The sequence below is a fragment of the Chrysemys picta genome, chromosome 10 (assembly GCF_011386835.1).
Source record: "Chrysemys picta bellii isolate R12L10 chromosome 10, ASM1138683v2, whole genome shotgun sequence".
In the NCBI taxonomy this organism is placed as follows: Eukaryota; Metazoa; Chordata; order Testudines; family Emydidae; genus Chrysemys; species Chrysemys picta.
In genome coordinates, this window is record NC_088800.1 from 44,232,769 (window position 1) to 44,256,356 (window position 23,588).

At 52.1% G+C, this 23,588-nt stretch overlaps 1 protein-coding gene across 3 annotated transcripts in view; it reads right to left on the reverse strand.

Annotated features, from left to right (window-relative positions):
* Positions 1-5,821: 5,821 nt before the first annotated feature.
* The window catches only part of HEXA (hexosaminidase subunit alpha), a 32,851-nt gene continuing 15,084 nt past the window's right edge, over positions 5,822-23,588 (reverse strand). For 2 of the 3 annotated variants that reach the window (XM_005280990.5, XM_008166797.4), the window contains exons 6-14: positions 22,953-23,054; positions 18,741-18,873; positions 17,373-17,553; positions 16,593-16,679; positions 16,082-16,154; positions 14,524-14,704; positions 13,969-14,059; positions 8,097-8,201; positions 5,822-7,472 (exon numbers count right to left, since the gene is read on the reverse strand). In XM_005280990.5, the coding sequence (XP_005281047.2) occupies positions 7,409-7,472; positions 8,097-8,201; positions 13,969-14,059; positions 14,524-14,704; positions 16,082-16,154; positions 16,593-16,679; positions 17,373-17,553; positions 18,741-18,873; positions 22,953-23,054 (1,017 nt within the window). In that variant the 3' untranslated portion in view covers positions 5,822-7,408. Of the gene's footprint in view, positions 7,473-8,096; positions 8,202-13,968; positions 14,060-14,523; positions 14,705-16,081; positions 16,155-16,592; positions 16,741-17,372; positions 17,554-18,740; positions 18,874-22,952; positions 23,055-23,588 lie in introns of all 3 variants that reach the window. The other variant, XM_042851606.2, reaches the window with a different exon arrangement.

A 23,588-nucleotide genomic window follows, 5' to 3' on the forward strand; every position in this document is an offset into this window, starting at 1 on the left:
GAGAGGGCCCTCAATTCCGATACCCTTCTGGCCGACGTGATGGCCACGAGAAACGCCACCTTCCACGAGAGGTGCGTGAGGGAGCAAGTGGCTAGGGGCTCAAAGGGAGGACTCATGAGTCTTGTTAGGACTAGGTTCAGACTCCACGCCGGGACAGGCGGGCGCGAGTAGGGGAACACCCTTTCCAGCCCCTTGAGGAATCGGGCCACTGTGGGGTTGGAGAACACTGACACTCCCAACTCTCCCGGATGGAAAGCCGAAATAGCGGCTAAGTGAACTCTAATTGAGGTGGGCGCAAGCCCTTGATTCTTGAGGTGCAGTAGGTAGTCCAAGATAGATGGAACTGAGGCTTGTAAAGGCTGTATGCGTTGAGGCTCACACCAGTGGGAGAACCTTTTCCATTTTGCCAGGTAGGTCGCTCTTGTAGAGGGCTTCCTACTATTAAGGAGGATTTGCTGAACTTGGTGAGAGCACCTGTGTTCTGCATCATTCAGCCAGAGAGATACCATGCCGTGAGATGTAGCGAAGACAGGTTCGGGTGGAGTAGGCGACCTTCGTCTTGTGTGACTAGGTCGCGATGGAGGGGGAGGGTGATTGGATCGGCTATGGACAGTTCCAGCAGGGACGTGAACCAATGCTGGCGTGGCCAGGCCGGGGCGATGAGTATGATCGTCGCCCTGTCCCTGCGGGTCTTGAGGAGAACCTTGTGTATGAGTGGGAACGGAGGGAAGGCGTATCTCAGGCTCCCTCCCCATGGGATCATGAAGGCATCTGCTAATGATCCCCGGCTGAGGTTCTGGAACGAGCAGAACTGAGGGCATTGGCTGTTATCCCTGGTGGCAAATAGATCCACCCGGGGAAAGCCCCACCTCCGGAAGATCGAATGCAGGACGTCTCGCTTCATTCGTGCATTCGGTAGGAGCGGCTGAGGTGGTCTGCTAAGCTGTTTTGAATTCCCGGAAGATACGTCGCGATGAGGTGTATCGCATGGGCTATACAGAAGTTCCATAATTGGAGTGCTTCGTGACAGAGAGGAGAAGACCGGGATCCGCCCTGCTTGTTTATATAGAACATGGCGGTAGTGTTGTCCGTCAGGACTGCCACGCTGTGACCTTTTATGGTGGCGCAGAAGGTCTGACAGGCGAGGTGAACCGCTCTTAGCTCCTTCAGATTGATGTGAAGCAGCTTGTCTTCTCTGGACCATAACCCTTGGGTCCGCAGTTCCCCCAGGTGCGCCCCCCAGCCCAGGTCCGATGCATCTGTTACCAACGTCAGAGTGGGCTGTGGGGCAGCGAAGGGGATCCCTTCGCATACCTGTTGGCGATCGAGCCACCAGCATAGTGAGCTGAGCACCTGGTTTGGGATCGTGACTACTTGATCCAATGGGTCTCTGTTGGGGCGATGCGTGTGGGCGAACCACAACTGTAAAGGTCGGAGCCTCAGGCGGGCATGTCTGACCACGTGTGTGCAAGCTGCCATATGTCCCAGAAGCTGCATGCAACACCTTGCCGTTGTCGTGGGGAATTTTTGGACCGAGCTTACGGCTCTGTGAATTGACATGAACCGTGCCTCTGGTAGGCTCGCTTGCGCGGTTACCGAGTCCAGGGTTGCACCTATGAAGTCCAGCCTCTGTGTGGGGACTAACATGGACTTGGGCACATTGACCCGGAGGCCGAGCTTGTCGAACGTCTGCAAGGCCAGCTTCACGTGAGATTGGACCTCGGCCTCCGACCTGCCCGCGAGTAGCCAATCGTCCAGGTACGGGAACACACGCATCCTTCTCTTTCGAAGAAAGGCTGCCACCACGGACATGCATTTCGTGAACACTCATGGTGCTGACGCCAGGCCGAAGGGCAGGACCGTAAATTGGAAGTGGCACTGGTCGACCATGAAGCGCAGGAATCGCCTGTGGGCTGGATTGATTGCAATGTGAAAATAGGCATCTTTCATATCGAGGGCAGCATACCAATCCCCCGGATCCAGGGATGGGATAATAGTTCCCAGGGAGACCATACAGAAGCGAGCTTTGATCAGAAACTTGTTTAGCTCGCGCAGGTCCAAAATAGGACGGAGGCCTCCTTTTGCCTTGGGGATCAGGAAGTATCTGGAGTAGAATCCTTTTCCCCTCAGGTCTGTTGGGACCTCTTCTACTGCTCCAGCAGCGAGAAGGGTCTGAACCTCCTGCGTGAGAAGTTGCTCGTGAGAAGGGTCCCTGAAGAGGGACGGGGAAGGGGGATGGCAGGGAGGGGGCGAGGAAAAATGGAGGGTATAGCCCGCCTTCACTGTGCGCAGGACCCATCGGTCCAATGTTATGCGCGACCATGCCCGGTAGAAATGGGACAGGCGGTCTTTGAAAAACAGAGGAGGATCCGGTATGTTTTTTAGATATGGTACGCTGTCCTCGGGCGTAGCTTCAAAAGCCTGGTTTATTCCCTGGCTGCGGCTTGCCCTGGCCGTGACTCTGGCCCTGGTTAGGCGTATTGTTACGACTCCACCTGTTATCCCTGCCTCGACGGCGGTACGGCTCGTGTCGGGGGCGAGGGTGGTATTGCCTTTGCGGTGGCTGGGGTTTAAAGGGCTTACGCTGCGTTACCGGAGTGTGCATACCCAACGATTTAAGGGTCGCTCGTGAGTCCTTAAGGCTATGTAGCCTGGCGTCCGTCTGGTCGGAAAACAAGCCCGAACCTTCAAACGGGAGGTCCTGCAGCGTGGTCTGTACCTCTGGCGGGAGACCTGAAGCCTGCAACCACGCCGAACGCCTCATCACGACTCCCGACGCAATTGTTCTAGCCGCCGCGTCGGCTGAGTCTAGTGCGGCCTGCAATGAGGTCTTGGCCACTGCCATTCCCTCATCCACCAGGGCCGTGAACTCCTGATGCGCGTCAGGTGGGAGGGAGGCCTTAAACTTGGCAACTGATGCCCACGAGTTAAAATTGTGCCTGTTTAGAATCGCCTGCTGATTGGCGATCCTCAGTTGAAGGCCCCCAGATGAATAGACTTTCCTCCCGAATAAGTCCAATCTCTTAGCTTCCTTGCCTTTGGGGGCAGGAGCTTGCTGGCCATGCCGCTCTTTTTCGTTGACCGCCGAGACCACCAGCGAACAGGGGGACGGGTGAAGAAAGAGGAAGTCAAACCCTCTAGATGGGGCGAAGTATTTCCTCTCTACGCCTTTTGCAGTTCGCGCACTAGAGGCCGGTGTTTGCCACACCGTCTTATAGTTGGACTGTACTGTCCGTATAATCGGGAGAGCGACTCTGGAGGGGCCCTCTGGGCTCAGGATATCAACCATGGGGTCGTCCTGCTCTACAGTCTCCTCCGCTTGCAAGCCCAGATTGAGGGCTACCCGGCGAAGCAGGTCTTGGTGTGCCCGATGGTCGATCGGGGGAGGGCCGGACACCAATGTGCCCGCTACCGCCTCATCTGGCGAGGAGGAAGAGGTCGGGGCCTTCTGCCCATCCTCATTGTCCAGCAACCTGGCATCAGCCAGTTGTTCCTCTGCGGCCTGACCTGCAGCGTGGGATTGGGACGGCACCGTACTCTGTGCCGAGTCCACTCCTTCCCGCTCCGGTGGTCTAGAGACCGTTGCCTCCCTATACGATGGCGGGCAGTGCCGCGGGGAGCGGGATCGGTACCCGGATGGCCCGGATCTCGAGGCCCTCGATGGGGGTCCTTGCTGGTGGTAGGCCCAGGGTGTCCAGAATGGCCATTGGCTCGGTTGGCCCCATTGGGACTGACCGTAGTCTCTGCTGGCCCGTGACCTATGGGCATACCCGCCGTACCGGTCTGAGTCAGCCCCCGAGACCACGGACGGTGACCTGGAAGGCCACGGTGGAGCCGTAGGATGGTGCCGGTCCGGTTCTGGGGAGTAGCGCCTCCGCAACCAGGACCTGGAATAGCGCCTCGCTGACCTGGACCTGGAACGGTACCGGTGATCGCGGGACCGGGAACGGCTATGACTGGTCGGCCTTGGGTAACGAACCGCCGACGCTTCGCGGTGCCGACTCGTGCTCGGTTGCTGAGTCGGTGCCGACCGCTTGTTGAAGCCCGACTGCTGCGGTGCTTCCTGCGCCGAGGGCAACCGGGAGTCCACCGAGGCGGAGCTCGACCGGGACCGGTTCCTGGAGCGGTGCCGAGACGGCGACCGTGATGGGCGCAACATCGCCGGCTTGCCTCTACGCGGCAGCATCGGCGGAGCGCCCTCAGCGCGTGCCGGGGCCTCGACGGACAAAGCGATGAGGTCCTTAGCTGCCTCAAACGTGTCCGGAGTGGAGGGCTGTTCCACGAGCTCCTCTAGCCCTTCATCCTCACTCGACGCGCCCATCCCGAGGCTCGACGGGCCTTTCGGCGCCGGAGCCACTACCGGGGTCCGTGTTGGGGCCGTATCGGCCTTAGGGGCACTCGAGGTCTTTACCGGTGCCGGCCTCTTGTGCGGGGAGCGTCCTCGGGCCTTAGACTGGCCCTTCGCTTTCGCCGGCGAAGACGATCGGCGTCGTGCATTTCCCCGCTGGGTCGGTGCCGCGGGCTTCGGGTGACCCGCCGGTGCCGGTTCCCGCACCGATGCCGGGGCGCTCCGCACGGAGGCAGACGGTGCCGTCGAAGTGGAGGGCTGTAACGCCATCTCCATGAGCAGCTGCTTAAGGCGAAAGTCCCTCTCTTTTTTAGTTCTGGGCTTAAAGGCCTTGCAGATCTTGCAGCGCTCTTTCTGGTGAGCTTCCCCCAGGCAACGGAGACACGAGGCGTGGGGGTCGCTCAATGGCATAGGCCTGCGGCACGTGGCACAAGCCTTGAAGCCTTGGGCGTGTGGCATACCCCGCCGCCCAGGGCCGGTGCCGGGGTTGAACAAACAACAGGAACTTTAAGTACCCTAATGAGCTGTTAACTACTGGCTCAACACTACTATAAACTAACTGATAACTGCTAGATAACACTAATGACTATTGCTAAGGGACACTCTCAGACGAGAGACAGAGTTGTTCCAACGCCACCACGGATGGTAAGAAGGAACTGGAGGGGTCGGGTCGGCAGGGATATATATATCCTGGAGCGGGGCGCCGCTCTGGCGGGAAGGAGGGGGCCCTGCCGGCCCGACGGGAGCCGCTAAGGGAAAAAGTTTCCGACGTCCGTGCACGCGGCGCGCGTACACCTAATGTGTAATGGACGTGAACAATCACTCAAAGAAGAACTAAAGGTACCAATTTTTAATACTGCATTTGGGAAGTCTGCCTCATTCAGCACAGGCTGTGTGGCACAATCCAATGTACTTTGAAAACAGCAGTTTCCTGTTTTCTTTTTTGTTTTGTTTTTTAGTAACATACGTTGTAGGCAGTAAATTAATTTACCCCAGTCTTTAAATTAGATAGAGTGATTAGGCTGTTTCAACCGTCTTACTCTGTAGGTCACGGCACTGCCCAGATTGCTGCCTGGAAGGGGCACTCTGCTATGGAAAAGGTTGGGACGTGCAACACTATTTCATATTATAATGCAGGGTCCCTGGAAATGCTCCCTCTCCTTGCCTCCATTTAATAGCACCCTCCATGCATATGGGCCAGTACTGAGGGCTTTAGCTCGGCAGTGACTTTCAACCTTTTTTCATTTGCAAACCCCTAAAACATTTCAAATGAAGGTGTGGATCCCTTTGGAAATCTTAGACACAGACTGCGGACCCCCAAGGGTCCATGGACCACAGGTTGAAAACCACTGGCCTACATAAACAGCAGATCTCCCAAGACAGTCCCCTAGTGGGGACAGGAAGGACTGCAGACAATCATCCCTTTAAGAATATACTCTAGAACTAGAGATGAAAAATAAATTCAAACTCAGCCACTTCCGGATATTTTTAATGAAAATTTAACAATCATAACATCTGAACAGTTGTGAGAAGTGACAGCCAGAAGTGGCTCATTTAAAGCAAAGCTGCATAGCGTTCCTGCAGTGCAGCATCTTGTCCAGTACAGAAAAATTAACCCCAAACCAGATACCAGTTGGACTTTCACCAGGAGATCCTAGCTGTCAAAGACAAGTGTCTCAACTCACTGATCATCTAGTGAACAGCTGAGGTGGTCCCTGCCTCTAGGAGTGTACAATCAATTCAAATGAAGACAAGAAGATAAATCTGAGCCAACCCTCGCTGCAGGGACTCCACCGGGAGGTTGGATACACTGACTGAGTCCTGTGTGAGGCTGCATACCCAACAAAGGGACTGGCCAGTGAGGGCCCAGCTGGGATTGTAGTATCATTGGGCAATTCCCTTAGAGCTTCCTAAAAAGGAGAACGCAAGAAGGAAGCTGAAGGAGGAATCTGGAGTGATTGCCTCATAGAGGCTTTGGGGGGGCCACACTCTTGAGACAGGCAAGAGAAGACGACAGCATCCAGGGTAAGGAGCAGAGAGAGTGGCATGAAGAGGAAAGCACAACTGGGCTGTAGGCAGAGTGGTTAGGAGGAACAAAGGGAAAAGAAACAGCAGAACAAACATGGGCTGGGCTGAATGGCCTGGGGTAGCTAGCCCCCACTAACAGCTTGTGCATTATTGCAGAGAAAATCTTACATGCCAACGGTATGTCCACACTAGGAAACAAGTGGGGGGTGTTACCACACAGTAACAGTTTAGCATGGAGAAAGTAGTCTGTAGTTTTAACACCTTCAGTGGTCAAGGTAAAAGCTAGGCAGAGCCTAAGGTTTCATCTGACCAACTAAGACTACAACTGCCTGCCCCGCCTGGCTAAACCCCTTGTGCCCCCAAGATCAGTCACAAGTTATACAGTTAGGCACACAGGACGAGCCAGGCTTCCCAGCAATATCATCATGCTCAGGCATGTCCAGGGCAGGGAGCAAACCCTGAGTTGAGGCCTCTGCTCCCAGAGGTAGGCAGGCATGGAGGTAGATGGGAGTGGAGCTGTTCTGCTGCACTAGGAGTCGGGTGCAGTAGCACATGCAGTGCACAGGCAGGGCAGGGTCTGCAAGTTCCCCTGCTGGTGGGAGGTGATGGGTGTCCACTCTGAAGTGACTCTCACACTGGTACTGTGGCGCTGCATGTGTCACTACAAAGTAAAGAGGGTTTGTAGCTGCCAACCCGGCAGGCTCCAGCCTGGGCTCTTCCACACACCAAACCCTGTGCATCCCCAGTGCGATAGCTGACTGGAGCCCAGCAAGCTACCCTGCTGCGGATGGGCCAGGAGCCTCTCACAGCCTGCTCTAGCACTGGGACAGACTGGAAAGGCACCTTCTCTCTTTGGGACTCCTCCTTTATTGGATTTAAAATTCAAACAGTAGAAAAAAAGCAAAATATCTAAATCGGCTCATTGCAAGAACAAGAGCAACAGGGACGCCCTGTAGCACATGGGAGCAGCTATCGTCAGAGATACACACACAGCATGCAGGGCGAAGGGGTGGGGGCAGCTGAGTTCTCCATTCAGAACCCACTGTATTCAGCATCACAGTATCCTGTAAAGAGAGGCTGCGCCTGGATGCCTCGCCTGGAACAGAAGAGACAAAGGGATGTTACACAGAACCCAGGCATTCAGGCTTCCAGTCCTTAAAAGGGAAGGAGTTACTCTTAAACTTTTGGTGCTCTGATGAGGGTGATGTGCTGAAGTAAAGGGTTAATTTCTTCTCTCCCCGGCATACTGAAGTTTTGAGGTATCTGATGATATTTTAGGGCTCAGGAAAGTGAGGGATAAGATCAGTTTTCACAGGCTAAGCAGGGTGAAGCCTGGTCTTTACTTGAAGGGAGACCTCAAGAAAAATTCATATGCTACAAGAAGCAGTGTTGGCAACTCTGTAGGGAGTGCTCTGCCATTGAATCAATACTGAACCAATGCTTCAGCATGGCACTAGGGGTGCTGTGTTGCTGCGTGGTGCCATCTACCAGAGTTGGCAAACTAAGGTCCTGACCGCTCATGGGTATTAATGATGCCATGGCACTTTGCATAAGCCCAGTGCCCTGGTGAAATCCCAGCTCCCAGTTACAGTCTGCCTCCCTAGATTCCCTAGCAGTTCCAAGAGGACTGCTCACTGCTGCTCCACCCCAGAGGTGACTCAGTGATTTCCTGTGTCTAGCTGGGGTCTTGGATGAAAGGAACTAGGCCAGTCACCATTACCTGAGCAGCGTGCAGCGGAAATCTGCCAGTCGTATATACGCATCTTGCAGATCTGTCACCGTCTTATTGCTCCACAGCCTCTCAGCTATGGCCCCAGCTCTTGGCCTTGAGGAAATGAGATGCAAAGATGTGTTACTTTACACAGGAAGTCAGAGAGCTGCTAAGAGTAGGCACTCCCAAACACTCCTGCACTGAACTGTGAGATGAGACTTTTCCTACTAAGGCAGAAATGCAGGGATGTCAGCAGAAAAGCTGGACTAGCCTCCTGGGGAACGCAAAAGGCTACAGTAGCAATCCCTGAGAGCGGAGAGGCATTACTAACACCCAGGTCGCTATACTTTGCTATTCGTGGGGTCAGCACAGACATGATTTAACTGAACAAAAGCCTCTCCAAGGCCAGGAAAAATTGGAACAATAATGGAGGAGGCTGGGGAGCTGTGAGAAGAAGATTGTCAAATATACCTTGAATATTATTAGTAACTATTAGTCCTTAAGACCTTAAAAGAGAAAAGCAACCATTCTATTCCCTTCTACATGAAAACTTGTCTGTTCCAAATGTTAGTTTCTCCTAAAGCAGACGTGGGCAAACGACAGCCCACAGGCCACGTCCGGCCCGGGGGACCGTCCTGCCCAGCCCCTGAGCTCCCAGATGGGGAACTTAGTCCCCGGTCCCTCCCCTGCAGCCACTCCGGCCGCGCTCTGGACCACGGCTCCCACAGGGCAGTGTGGGGAACGCAGCTGGCTCTGGCCGGGTGTCACGGCTGCGAGCTCCTGCTGCTGGTAAGGAGGCGGGGAGCCGGGGGGTTGGGTAAGGGAGTGGGGAGTTCTGGGGGGCAGTCAGGGAGGAGGGGGCAGTTGGATAGGGTGGAGGTTCTGGGTGGGCGTTCATGGGATGGGGAACAGGGAGGGTTGGGAGTGGGAGTCCCAGGGGGCCAGTCAGGGGGCAGGGATGTGGATAGAGGTCGGGAGGGCAGTCAGGGGACAGGGAGCGGGGGCTCCCGGGAAGGGGCGGTCAGTGGATGAGGAGCAGAGGGCAATTGGATAGGGGGTGGGAGTCCCAGGGGGGCTGTCAGGGGACAGGGGGTGTTGGATAAGGGGCAGGGGTCCCGGGTGTGGGCGGTCAGGGGACAAGGAGTAGGAGGGGTTGGACGGGTTGGGAGTTCTGAGGGGGGCAGTCAGGGGGCAGGAAGTAGGAGGGGGCAGATAGAGGGTGGGGGCCAGGCTGTTTGGGGAGGCACAGCCTTCCCTACCTGGCCCTCCATACAGTTGCGCAACCCCTATGTGGCCCTCGGGCCAAAAAGTTTGCCCATCCCTGTCCTAAAGGAACTCAAGACAACAAGAGATTAACATCCACCTCCAGAGTGCAAGACAAATGGGGTTAAGAAACCACAGATCCCCAGAAATAAGCAATAGGAAACAAACTCTGCAAGCTCTTGTTACTCAGACAAGTTCCTCTCATGACCTGCATGTGTATAGAGCATCTTGTGATGCCAGCTGGCTGCTATGAACACCCCATTTCTCTTGCCCATCAAATCCCAAAGGAACACCTTGCTTTCCTACAGCAGTGATCATTAGCCTGTTTCATCCTAGGAATGAATTAAGTGCCAGAGACTTTTTTTTGGGAAGGGGGGGGGGGGAACTGAGCAACTATAAATCAAATAAACTGTTCAAATACTAGCTTACTCAGAAAACTAAAGGTTCCACAGGCCAAACTTCCCAATACTCCAAGAAATCCAAAACAACTAGCTTTCATCCCAAATTTGAAGCTGTACATTTGCTTGCTTTATGAATCAAATACACCCTCTCTCCAGTCTTGTTCCTTCAAAATATTTTCTCTTGTATTGCAAGCCCTCAAGGATGTGAAATGCTGTATATATAAAATCAAAGAATGAATGGACTAGATGACTGGATCCACTAAATTTAGTAGAACTATAAGGGATTTTGTTGGTTTTCTTTCTCAATGATTGTTGCACTCTAGAAGTGATATTAATTGTAAAGAACAAGGAGGAAAAAGACCATTGACAGATATAAGCACCTATACAGGGTACAGCTTTGAAATATTGAAAGAAATTGCTTAAAGGGAGAAAAGTCCAGTTAACAGTAGGGATTAATAGAGAAATACAATCCTTGAAATAAAGAACAAAAACTTCTGATAAAAAAATCTCTGATGAAAAAACACCATTTACTGGATATGAGGGAAGCAGCAGGAAAACCGAGTGCTGAAATCTGAGAGTTTGTTTGGTCAGTATCCAATTGGAAATAAGAGCCACACCTCCTCCAACGCTCCCTGTCCCTGAAAAGGTGTAAAACTGAGGTCACCGTAGGCAAGGCTGGCTTTAGGCCGATTCCCCCGAATCAGGCCCCGCACCTAAGAGGGCCTCGCGCCCTAAAGAAGAGCGCCTAACTTAGGCGCCTTTTTAATTTTTACTCACCCGGCGGTGGTCCGGGTCTTCGGCGGCGGGTCCTTCACTCGCTCCGGCCATTTCGGCGGTGGGTCCTTTAGTGCTGCGGAAGACCTGGAGTGAGTGAAGGACTTGCCGCCGAAGTGCCGCTGAAGACCCGGACCGCCACCGGGTATTCGAATCGGGCCCCGCACTTCCTAAAGCCGGCCCTGACCATGGGGGTGGGGCTCAATTTGCTGTATCTTCTCTCCAAAAAATGCTGCAGAAGTGAGATTCAACACCAGACACCTGACCAGCCCCTGGAATGGGCAGACTCTCCCTTTCCAGGGTTCCCAGCACAAAGGAGGGGTGAGATTTCATTTCAGAGATTGTATTTCTTTCTGTTCTTTAAATAAAAACCTGAAAGTTCCCTTGTTGCATCACCACCCCTTCTAGTGAGACCTCAAGGAACCTGATATTGGATATATAAAATTGGCTTAAGAGAACCTCAGATAATAACTTGAAGCAATTGCTTTTGATATTTTAAACTAGTCCTTTGTGTACCAAACACTAGGACCACACTGCTAAGATTGCCTTAAAACAAGTACATCCTAACTCTTTGCAGAATTACTTGAAAGATGACAAATGTACTACAGATACTAAAGAATTGATAACTGACAATTATAAGCATAATAAAGAAATATTGGTTATTTGTACTATTCTATTATATAAACAGCATGTTGTATTCAGCATACGCTAGAACTTCAGACATCTAAACTTGACTATAAACCATTGATTATATACTTATGTGGTTCTGGCTGAATAAATAAACTTGTTGATTGGTTAAGAACAACTCAGTGTCCTGATAGAAAAGCACTGTCCCAAGGTAAAAGTGGATCTGAAAAGAAGGCAGTGTTAATGAGTAAGCTATTGCTCCCTGTACTCAATAAAAAGGGGTTGTCTGAATTATTTTCCATTCCAATATTGGCTAGAACATTTATTCAATTGACAAATCTAGTTTGTTAGGTTTCAGCTTTAAAATCTAACTAGCATCTGAGCACATTAATAACATTGACCCATTCATGCTTCCAAGTCACTGGGAAAGCAGAGCGTCATTTGCCTGCGGGATTAATGGTGTGGCTGCAGCTCAAGCCAGCACACCCAAAGTAGCTTTAATCTATCTAGCTCAGGGCCCAGATTAGTGAAGTTGTGGGAGCATGAACTTCAGCACAGGCTGTACAAATCTTCCCACAACTGCCATGGCTTCGCTGTTACTGGAACCTAAGCTAAATTAAAGCTAGCTTGGATATGTCTACACGTGTGGCAATCACACCCTGTGATTGCAGTGTAGACAGACCCTAGAAGGTGGGTGATGGGAAAGAAGAGAAATAGGAGTCTCTTAGCAAACAGGATGTTATGCCAGTCCACAGCCAATACACTGAATGTACTTAAGGAAACCCGCCTACTGGTTCCTCGCAGATGTTCCCTAAACAAACAGCACACTGCTCGTGTGCACCAACATGCCTATCACTGCCATACCTGGAAACAGATTGAATGGGGTGGGATGGCAGAGCAGATAACACAGGATTACATGCTCACTGACATTTTGCAGCAAAAACATGAGCCCCCACCCCTGCGTAGTAAAGTATAAGTGGAGAAGAGGAGAAAGTCGAGCTGAGGTTGACCAGTCTTTCTATAGAGAATTTAAGACAGGAAGGTTGGCTAAATCCTGTATAAGGGTCCCTGGATCAGGTATTGACCAACAGTTATATTCATTCATTTAGAGCTTCATAAAGGGGAGAAGGCAGGAAGGAAACAAAAGGAGGACGGCAGCATGACAACCTCATAGAGGTTTTACAATGCCTCCCTCTTGGGGGAGGTAATGAGTCCCACAGGGCCAGAGAATACTACTGACCCCTCTCCTTTGCCAACTGAGCTGGGGGGCCTGGAACAGGCCAGTTTGGCGTGAGAATGACAGGAGCAGAGCAAGGCCACTGGTTTGGTGGGACAACATTTTAAGTCAATGTAATTATTTTTTATTTTTATAATAATTTAGCAAGTGTTTAAAAAAAAGCCCTTGGAAAACAAGAGCTCAAGGAACCACTTTGGGCCCAGCCTACGGTAACAGCCAGTTAACTCTGCTCCAGCGGGAATTGGAGACTGTAAATAATTAAGGCCATTCAGTTCAGCACAAGGCAGTTAGATGGAGGTGGATTTCACTGTAAGGCACAAGGACCAAAGCCTGGTACCATTCAGCACCCAAAAGATGGGGACTCTAAAGCACTGAAGCAGAGCTGCTCATCTACAAAGGTTGCATGTGTGCCTACCACCCGGGGCCTGTGCAGTTACACTGGATACATACCCACCTGGAAGGCCGCTGTCTGCTAAGATCTGCCAGTACATCTACATTCTGAAAACCGGGAATCCTGCACTGCACAGTCTTCCTCTCATAAAGCGTTGTGCTAGGCACAGGTCCCTACACCCTGAGCTGCTATGGATGCTGCGACGCACTCACACAACATGGGGCTTCCCTTTCGCTTCCTTCTGTGGAGTTTCACTATATCCAAGCAGACAGCCATAAATCCAGGTTTATAGGTGAGCCAGCCACTGATGGGAGACAGATTGGGAGACCACCACACCTGCTGTACTCCCACTGAGACACAGGGGCCCAATTCTCTTCTTCCCACAATCTCACCCTATCGGCCCCAATGGAGTGGAATTCCCTGCAATTTACACAACTCAGTGGGCAATCAGGCCAAGGACAGTCGCCCATGTTAGAAGAGAAGGGCTCAAGCCAGCCCCCCACCATAGAATATTAAGGTTGGAAGAGATCTCAGGAGGTCATCTAGTCCAATCCCCTGCTCAAAGCAGGACCAACACCAACTAAATCATCCCAGCCAGGACCTTGTCAAGCCAGGTCGTAAAAACCTCTAAGGATGGAGATTCCACCACCTCCCTAGGTAACCCATTCCAGTGCTTCACCACCCTCCTAGTGAAATAGTGTTTCCTAATATCCAACCCAGACCTCCTCCACTGCAACTTGAGACCGTTGCTTCTTGTTCTGTCATCTGCCACCACTGAGAACAGCCGAGCTCCATCCTCTTTGGAACCCCCCTTCAGGTAGTTGAAGGCTGCTATCAAATCCCCCCTCACTATTTTCTTCTGCTGACTAAATAAGCCCAGTTCCCTCAGCCTTGCCTCGTAAGTCATGTGCCCCAGCCCCTTAATAATTTTCGTTGCCCTCCGCTGGACTCTCTCCAATTTGTCCACATCCCTTCTGTAGTGGGGGAACCAAAATTGGACACAATACTCCAGGTGTGGCCTCACCAGTGCCGAATAGAGGGGAATAATCACTTCTCTCTATCTGCTGGCAATGCACCTACTAATACAGCACAATATGCCATTGGCCTTCTTGGCAACAAAGGCACACTGCTGACTCATATCCAGCGTCATCCACTGTAATCCCCAGGTCCTCTGATGGGTTCTCTTACCAGAGCCTGGGCGTCAGGTTAGTTACATCCACATATTCACCCCACATGCAGGCCTCTCCGCCAATCACCAGCTCCTTCTGCTCGAGGCTGCCTGTCAAAAGAGACACTTGTTCGAATGACAACGGATCGGAAGATGGGGTGTGACCCATGGAGCAGTGTGTGCCATGTCCCCTCTGTCTCCAGCCCACAGAGAAGAGTCTGTTACAGCCTCCAGCTACAGAGCCTGGCTCATCAGCTCAAGCCATAGAGACTCAGGCTTCCCCTGGAGGTCCCCGATGGCAGCCATCAGCTACATGTGCTGAAGGACTGTTTGACTGTTTCACACCAGAGGGGGGCTGTTCAGTGCCCATCCCCTGACTGGCAGGGCAGCTGCCAGTCACTGGAGCCAAAGCCACAGGCACTTGTGCTCACTTGGTTCAGCAGTAGGAAGTACTCGACTGGCCTGCTTGTTAGTTGACTGACCAGCCAGGATTGCCACATCACCCCGTTGACAGCTAGCTGTGTGTGAGGCCCTGCAGGGGAGGCTGACACAGCCCACATGCACAAGGGACACACCTTCAAACTCCAGAGGCTCCACCTGGTAAGCCGTCTGCCAGTCCTGCCCATATGAGATGCGGTTGAGATACCAGGGGGCAGACAGTAGGGCCCTGTAACCGGCCTTGGTGACTCGAGCCACCTCCTGCTGGTACGGCCCGGCGTTCTCCCGCCACACGTGGATGATGGTGTCTGGCTTCACCTGGCCACACATGACAGAAACACACATGATGCTCCATGCAAGGGGTCAGCGTGCCCCACTCCCCTAGCATGTGAGAAGAGCCAGGCCGACAGCCCCCGAGGCAATCTGCAGCACACAGCACTGCAAGGCACACACCACCCACGTGGGGACCTTCAGCAGGGACATGGGAACAGTGCAACTCAAGGAAGACCCTCAGTTCACACTCCCCAGAGCCACACACACCCCTGAGCTGTACACACTTACCTCCTGCTAGCTCAGCCCGGGACCCTGCAGCAGAAATGGGAAGTCACTGCTGCATTGGTAATGGCAAGAGTTAGCAAGACGATTCTTCTAGACAACCACAACCTGACAGCAATGCAGCACAGGCACGCTGCGCCCTCATGTGAAACTGACCCCATGGAGGACACTTCCGTCGTCCTTCCTACTCCACGCGCCCAGCCCAAAGGGTGAACTAGGAAGGATGCTCTAGCAGTCAGGGCACTGGACTGAGACTCTGGACTTCCTACGTGACCTTGGGCAAGTGTCTGAGATCTGCCTGCACCTCAGCACCCCAAACTACACCCCGTGCAAGCCTCCCTGTGAGAAAAGAGTGTGAGGTGCTCAGTTACTATGGCAATGAAGGCCGGGTAAGTACCTAGACAGCTCGCTCCCAGGGGAGTCCCTGCTGCTCTTCCCCTAGCTGACACCCTCTCTGACCCACACAATCCCCTCACGGTACCAGGCAGAAGTGGCTGGCTTCAGCTGGGGAAAGAGAAGCAAAAGGGGCCTGGAGAGAGAGATGCTGGGAGTGCCTTCCCTGAGTGGGTAGCAACGAGGCTGCAGCAGCAGGGCAGCTCTAAGTTCTCAAATGCCATGCCAGCAAATGACAGTGCCTGGTTGTATTCCTCACCCATCCCCACCACCAGGAGGGCCGTGGTGTGAGCCAGCGCCCTGCACTGGCCTGGAGTGGGTATAGCGAGTAGCTGATACAGTAGGCTGTGACCGAATAGCCACAGGTCGCGAACAGCACACCTGCTGTGGAGGAAGCTATGGGCCCAAAGGGAGAGCGTGCCCGGGACAGGATCAAAGATCTGCCTCTTATGGGATCAGGCCACAAGGAGCCAGGGGAAGAGCCATGGCCAACGAAAGAGGGAAAAAGCCCATGGGCGAGGGTGGAGGATTTCCCCCTCCTCCCCCACCAACCCCTGGCCCAAGAGCAAACCCAGTGCCTGGCAGAGCCCAGCAGGGGATGGGGCAGGAGGAGACCATGCAGTAAGCAAACATCCCTCCATCAACACGCAGCCAGGCCCCTCCCTTCCCAAGGCACACTGGGACACACTGCACTGGTTGTTGCTGAGAGCCAGGGGCCTGTAGCAGGGAAAACAGAGCAGCTCTCACCTTCACACCATTATCAAACACCTCCTGCCACACCACGTAGCCCTTGCCATAGGAAGAGATGATATCCAGCAACCTGGAGCCAGGAGAGAAGCAGTACAGAACAGACAGGGACAGCTACAGCCAGAGCCTCCATCACTTAAGTAAGGGCCTGTGTCTAGACAGGAACATTACCTAGACCAGGTGCTTGCAGCAAGACAGGAAGTTACCTTGGTTCTCTCCCTTCCTCATTCCAAGACAGGTCCTAAGCAGGGCTCCCAGTCCATCCCCCACCCACTATCCAGAGCCATCACCAACCCTGGACCCCTTTGGGGTAAACTCTTCACACAAGCCTGTGCGGGACAAGATATGGTGGGGCCATACCCAGGTACCAGCTTTGGAGTGGTGGTGGGTATTCTCAAGGGGTCCTGCTCCCCAGGAGGAAATAGAGTGGTGGGGTGGATGTGTGAGCCACAGAAGGCAAACTGGTTGTGCTGCAGCTGCTGCTCTCTATAGGCCCCGTCACGGCCCTCACCTCTGGATGTAGAAAGACTCCAGTTTGGCGTAGTCTTGGCCAAACCCCATCTGCTGCATGAAGGCCTGGATTTCGGGATTCGACCTCCTGCACGCCAAAGAGAGGAGCAGTATAAAATCACAGGCCACGCTGCAGAGTGTCCAGTGCCCTGGGGACATGTGCCAAGAGTGACAGGAAGGAGAGCAAGTCACGGGGTTGCTATGCCACGCTGGCCCACTCTCCAGAGTGGGAGGGATCGTCCCCGATGGCCCCATTGATGCAAGCCCGAGAGCTGTCTCTGGATGAGCTGGTGGTGTCTGCTTTCCTCAGGCAGCTGCTCAGCGCTGTCTCTTGCCTGTGTAGTTAGACAAAGACTGGGGGCTGATTTGTTTTATTAGGCCAAGAGTGACTGCTAGTGAGGAAGGATGGTCTGTGGCCAAGGCACAGCTCAGGGGACTTGGGTTGTGTTCCCAGCTCTGCCACAAACACAGTGTGATCTCATGCCTCTCTGTGCCTCAGTCCCCCACTCTGTGCAATGGGGATAATAGCACTGCCCTGCCTCCCTGTCTCTCTTTTCTATTTAGCCTGGAAGCTCCCTGGGGCAGGGACTGTCTCTTGCTGTGTTTACGTACAGTGCCTAGCACAGCAATGTGCCAAGCTCATTTGAGGCTTATAAGCACTGCTATAATCCAGACCCTTCCTAGCTAGTGATCAGAGTCGACAGTCCAAGGCCATTTACTCCATGGACCTGTCCCTGCTATCCCGGCCCCCGTCGAGCAGCTACAAAGAAGTGTAACCCACCAGCAGGTGAAGTCAACCTCGTCGCCGCCAAGGTGGAGGTAGAAGTCTGGGAACACGGTGCTGACCTCCCTAAAGAGCTCTGTCATGAACTGGTAAGTGGTGTTGAGGATGGGGTTGACCGGCCCGTAGGCCCCGGAGGGAATCGAGCCTGCATAGCAGGGCGTCAGCAAGCCCGGAGCACCTGGGTCAATACCAAAGAATGCTGTAAGGAAGAGTTTATGTGCCACCAAGCTCTGGGTCACTGGCTGGCCAATGCCGCCTGCTGCTCCCCAACACGGGAGGGGACAGCCAGGCAACTCCAGGCAGAGCAAACAAGGGGGGTCAGGAAGAGGAGAGAGCAAAGGCTCCACCCAGGACAGGCAGCTGCTTGGTTGGAGCCGTCTTCTCCCATCTCATGATTCAGTGACACATATCCCAGAACACAGCCCCCAACACCAAGCGAGCATGTCCCAGCCACAGATCTCAACACAGCGCACAAGTGGGGTACGTCCCATCACCCCGCCGGACGGGGCAGACTGTGGCACAGAGAGGGGAAGTGATGTACCTAAGGTCAGCCAGCAGGTCAGTGGCAGGACTGGGAATAGACCCAGACCGCTGGACTCCCAGTCCAGTGCTTCATCCGGGTCAGGCAGCCTCAAGCATGCCAAGTAAGGCTGAGAACTATGCGGCTGCGCTGGAGCGGGAAGCTGGGTGCAGGGAGTCATCTCTGCAGGATGGGAAGGGGCCAGAACCTGACCCCCTCCACACCAGGCTCTTAGCCTACGTGGGGAGATGAACTGGGAAATGTAACAGTTGCATGGATTAAGGTCCCACAAGGGGGCCATGGCTCCAGACTATTGTGCTCCCGAAGGAAAGCACAATACTAACCGACTGGAAGCATGTGGACTAGCCAAGATCTGGGCCTAGACTGGATTACAGGCCCACACACACACACCCCATCCCCTCCCTTACAAATTCAATACTTGTAAAGCAGATTAGCAAGCAATATTCTGAGACAGGCATGGAGCAGGTGTGTGCTAAGATGAGCTGAGGTGTACTGGCAGAGGCGTTGGGGGCCCACGACTAGGATAGCAAGGATGCTGTAGATCAGGAGTGAGGTGCGCAGTCGGGTGAGGACAGCACAAACAGCGCCTCCCTGTACTATACCTGGTTATATCCTCCCCTGAATTCCTCACATCCACCAGACAATCAGACACGATAGCTAAGAGCAAGTTACTGGCCAGATCCAGGCTCTGACAAAGGGATGCACACACATCTAGCTAGATATCAGTGCTAAGAACTAGATCACTGAGACCCATCTTTCGGCATAACCCCAGAATCCCCAACCCACCCTTTGCTCTGGGCCCCCTGGCAGGCCCAGTTCCTTACCTGGGCCCCAAGAGAGAGTGTGGCCAGGGGTGTCAAACTCCGAAATGACTCGGATCCCACGTAGCCTGGCGTACTCGATCACCAGTTTCACGTCGTTCAGCGTGTACACGTGGGTGGCAGGATTGTAAGCCCCCTGGGAGGGCACAGGAAGCATATGTCCCTATTGCTCCAACGTACGCCCATTTAGACCCACCCCGCTCTACTGTTAGCCATTGCCACTAGTCAGCTCCCCGCTGCGCTGACAGGAAAGGCCCTGTGCCCAGCCCAAGCAACCTATAACACTGGTCTACAATTTTTGAGAAGTCATCTGCTTCAGAGATAAAATGTGCTATTTATTATGTATTTTGATGTGCTGAATTCAAATATGACAATTAAAACAACTGATTGGCTACTGTTTCTAAGATATTTAAGTTTTTACATTTTATGTCTATGTATATTGTGTAGATAGTAGAGTTTTAAGCATAAATTGTAAACCTAGGTCTTTTCATGTGTTTATGGTTGCTTTACATGATAATATTTCACCTGTCCTGTTTATGTAACACTTTAAAAATCAGCAAAAGGGTTATATAAATTAAATTTATTATGAAACAAAAGGCAAAAAACTATTATGTACATAGTTTAGTCCTATTCAGTGTCTACTCAGCCCTTCTTGGCTTGTCTCTTGTATTCATTAAATGGAGCATCTCTTGTCACTGTCCAGCAATAGTCTGCAAGCATTGATGGGCTCCATTTGCCCTGATAGCGTTTCTCCATTGTTGCAATGTCCTGGTGAAATCGCTCGCCATGCTCATGGCTCACTGCTCCGCAGTTCGGTGGACAAAAATCTAGATGAGAGTGCAAAAAATGTATCTTTAGTGACATGTTGCAATCAAGGCTTTTGTATGCCTTGAGGAGGTTTTCCACCAACAACCTGTAGTTGTCTGCCTTGTTGTTCCCAAGAAAATTTATTGCCACTAACTGGAAGGCTTTCCATGCCGTCTTTCCCTTGCCACGCAGTGCATGGTCAAATGCATCATCTCGAAGAAGTTCACGAATCTGAGGACCAACAAAGACACCTTCCTTTATCTTAGCTTCACTTAACCTTGGAAATTTTCCATGGAGGTACTTGAAAGCTGCTTGTGTTTTGTCAATGGCCTTGACAGAGTTCTTCATCAGACCCAGCTTGATGTGTAAGGGTGGTAACAAAATCTTCCTTGATTCAACAAGTGGTGGATGCTGAACACTTTTCCTCCCAGGCTACAATGACTGTTGGAGTGGCCAATCTTTCTTGATGTAGTGGGAATCTCTTGCACGACTATCCCATTCGCAGAGAAAACAGTAGTACTTTGTGTATCCAGTCTGCAGACCAAGCAAGAGAGCAACAACCTTCAAATCGCCACAAAGCTGCCACTGATGTTGGTCATAGTTTATGCACCTCAAAAGTTGTTTCATGTTGTCATAGTTTCCTTCATATGGACTGCATGACCAACTGGAATTGATGGCAAAACAATGCCATTATGCAGTAAAACAGCTTTAAGACTCATCTTCGATGAATCAGTGAACAGTCTCCACTCATCTGGATCGTGAATGATGTTGAGGGCTGCCATCACACCATCGATGTTGTTGCAGGCTACAAGATCACCTTCCATGAAGAAGAATGGGACAAGATCCTTTTGACGGTCACGGAACATGGAAACCCTAACATCACCTGCCAGGAGATTCCACTGCTGTAGTCTGGAGTCCAACAGCTCTGCCTTACTCTTGGGTAGTTCCAAATCCCTGACAAGGTCATTCAGTTCACCTTGTGTTATGAGGTGTGGTTCAGAGGAGGAGGATGGGAGAAAATGTGGGTCCTGTGACATTGATGGTTCAGGACCAGAAGTTTCATCCTCTTCCTCGTCTGACTCAAGTGAGAATGATTCTGGTGCATCAGGAACCGACAGTCCTTCTCCGTGGGGTACTGGGCCTACAGCTGATGGAATGTTTGGATAATGCACAGTCCACTTTTTCTTCTTTGACACACCTTTCCCAACTGGAGGCACTATGCAGAAGTAACAATTGCTGGTTTGATCTGTTGGCTCTCTCCAAATCATTGGCACTGCAGAAGGCATAGATTTCCTTTTCCTGTTCAACCACTGGCGAAGATTTGTTGCACAAGTGTTGCAGCATATGTGTGGTGCCCACCTCTTGTCCTGATCTCCAATTTTGCAGCCAAAATAAAGGTGATAGGCTTTCTTAACCATAGTGGTTATACTGCGCTTTTGTGATGCAAAAGTCACTTCACCACAAACATAGCAGAAGTTATCTGCACTGTTCACACAAGTACAAGGCATCTCTGCTCACTTTGGCTAAACAGAAATGTGTCCCTTTGCAAAATCAAACACTGACAAATAAGAGAGCACGACACTGTATGATTTCTAGAGCTGATATAGGGGGAAATTTGTTCAGCAGAGTGATGTAAGCTTCGTTATGATTGCATCATCCATGACTTCTAAGAATAACATGATGCAATTCATATCATGTATGATGCAATACCAGCTTCAGATTGCATCATTCATTGTTTTGCCTAAAAAGCAAGTACTGTCCAAACCCAGTCATAGATTTATTCATAGATCCAGTCAAAGATGTATTTTAGTCATTTCTAGTTTAAATTGAGATCCCTCCCCTTTATAACTCACTTATCCTCTGCCATTCCCAAGTCAAGGGTCGTATATACTGACCCAATAGCATATCTTGAAAACTAGAGCCAATCAACAATTTTAAGCATCATTTTCGTTCTCAGTGACCCAGAATTAGTAAAGTTTGACTACATTTATTTCAGAAGCATTTTGGCTGTAGAGCAGTGTAATGACTGGAAAGCTTTGGTGCAGCACACAGAGATCTGCCTCCCTCCCACAACAGTACCAGCTGGGCAGCAGCCACTGCCAGCACCACTTCCCACTTGGGGCGGAGGAGTCTGCATAGATAACCCCTGCCGAGTAACTGGCCACACTTTACATGCTCCCCCAGCAGGCCAGTGTGTGGTTGGGAATTCCTCCTGCCAGGCTGCTGCCCAGTCTGGGTTTCCAGCAAGTTTCCAGGAACTGCATAAGTTCTTTCCTTACATCTGTTCTGACACGGTCATGTAAGAATGAAGGAAGATGGGGAGCTGCCCCTGGTGGACTCAGATCTGTCCCCAGGGCTGCTAGCAAGGAAGCTCTTGCTCGTTACAGGTCACCAGCATTGCTCCTTACATTCTAGGGTGAAATTAGAGCAGGGGTTCTGAAACTTCATTGCACCGCGACCCCCTTCTGACAACAAAAATTACTACAAGACCCCAGGAGGGGGGACTGAAGCCTGAGCCTGCTCAAGCCCTACTCCCTGGGTGTGGGGGAGGGCAAGCCAAAGCCCAAGGGCTTTAGTCCCAGGCAGGAGGCCTGTAATTTGAGCCCCAATGCCCAGAGCGAAAGCCATTGGGTTTCCGCTTTGTCCCCGGGCAGTGGGACTTGGGCTTCAGCCCCAGCAAGTCTAAGCCAGCCCTGATGATCCCATTAAAATGGGGTCGATACCCACTTTGGGATCTCAACCCATAGTTTGAAAACCGCTGAAATAGAGAATGCGGTTCTTAAACGGAGACCGACATGCCAGCTAAAGTGCAGCCCATGGCCACGGTCTCCCCATTCGCAGCCCTGGACCTGCATTCCCCACTATCCCAGCTCTGACCCCACACAGCATTGCCTGTGCACCTCAATCCTGCCCTAACCCCCACCCTGCTATCCCAGCCCTGGATCCGTCAGACACCAACAGTGCCAATTATGCTAAGTTATGCATGTTGCGATTCAGTGATGCAAATATTGTCCAGGGCCTGGACTGAGACCACTGGACTCATTTCACTTGTGATCCAGGCTTCTATTTCAAACCTGATCTTTCCTTGCAACACAAAGCCAAAGAAAGCATAATGCTGCTGTCTCTAACAGAGGGGGTACTAACAGAATCAGGTACTGAGGGCAGCACAGAGGTTTGGCCTGGTGGCATATAGGCTGAGGACCACTTTTTACATAGAGAGCACATGCACAGACATCCATCAGGAGAGGATAAGAATACAGGGCCCACTTCTCCTTTGCAGGAAACGGGATTCCCACTGGCTTTAATGGGGGCCTCATATATCAGTGGTGGGAGAACAGGACCCCTGAGGGCACTTGCTCTGAGAGCATGTCAGAGTTTAGGGTGCCGCACAGGGAAGGGGATGGCTACCTTTCGGCTGAGCTCCGGGAAGGCTGCGCTCTCATACGGGAAGGAGGGGTCATCCACGATGTGCCAGTGAAATACGTTGAACTTGTTATAAGCCATGACGTCCTGGGGAGCCATAAGAGAGCAACAGTTCAGACAAACACACCCACACCGTACTCTGGCAGCTCAGCCAGCCTGCTTTCACACACCCTTCTATGCCAAAGTGGCCTCCCAGTGGGGATCAGGGCACCCAGGGCTATTCCCTCTCGACTTCCATTTGGAATAAGCTCCAGACACAAGGACAGGCTCATACACACACACACACGAGCCCTTCCTGTTCCCTCTGGGATCTGAGAGTCATGGGGGATCTACCCATTGTCACTGGTAAGAGGTTCTGCAGGTCAAGGGCTGCCCTTGACACTTGTGAAACCACCACAGGATCTGCACAGGAGGAACTGATGGAACAGAACTGTTGCCAATGCAAGGGAATCCTGCACTAGCCTGTTTACCTTGGCTTGGCAGGGCTACAAGCACAGTAAAGCCTGGTATTTGTCACTAAGGTCGGCAACTAAGACTCCAAGCACAAAGGGGGCAGACCAGTAAGGGCCATTTTTCAGAGTCAAACACCAATCTGAGGAGTGGCTGGAAATATTCTATTTC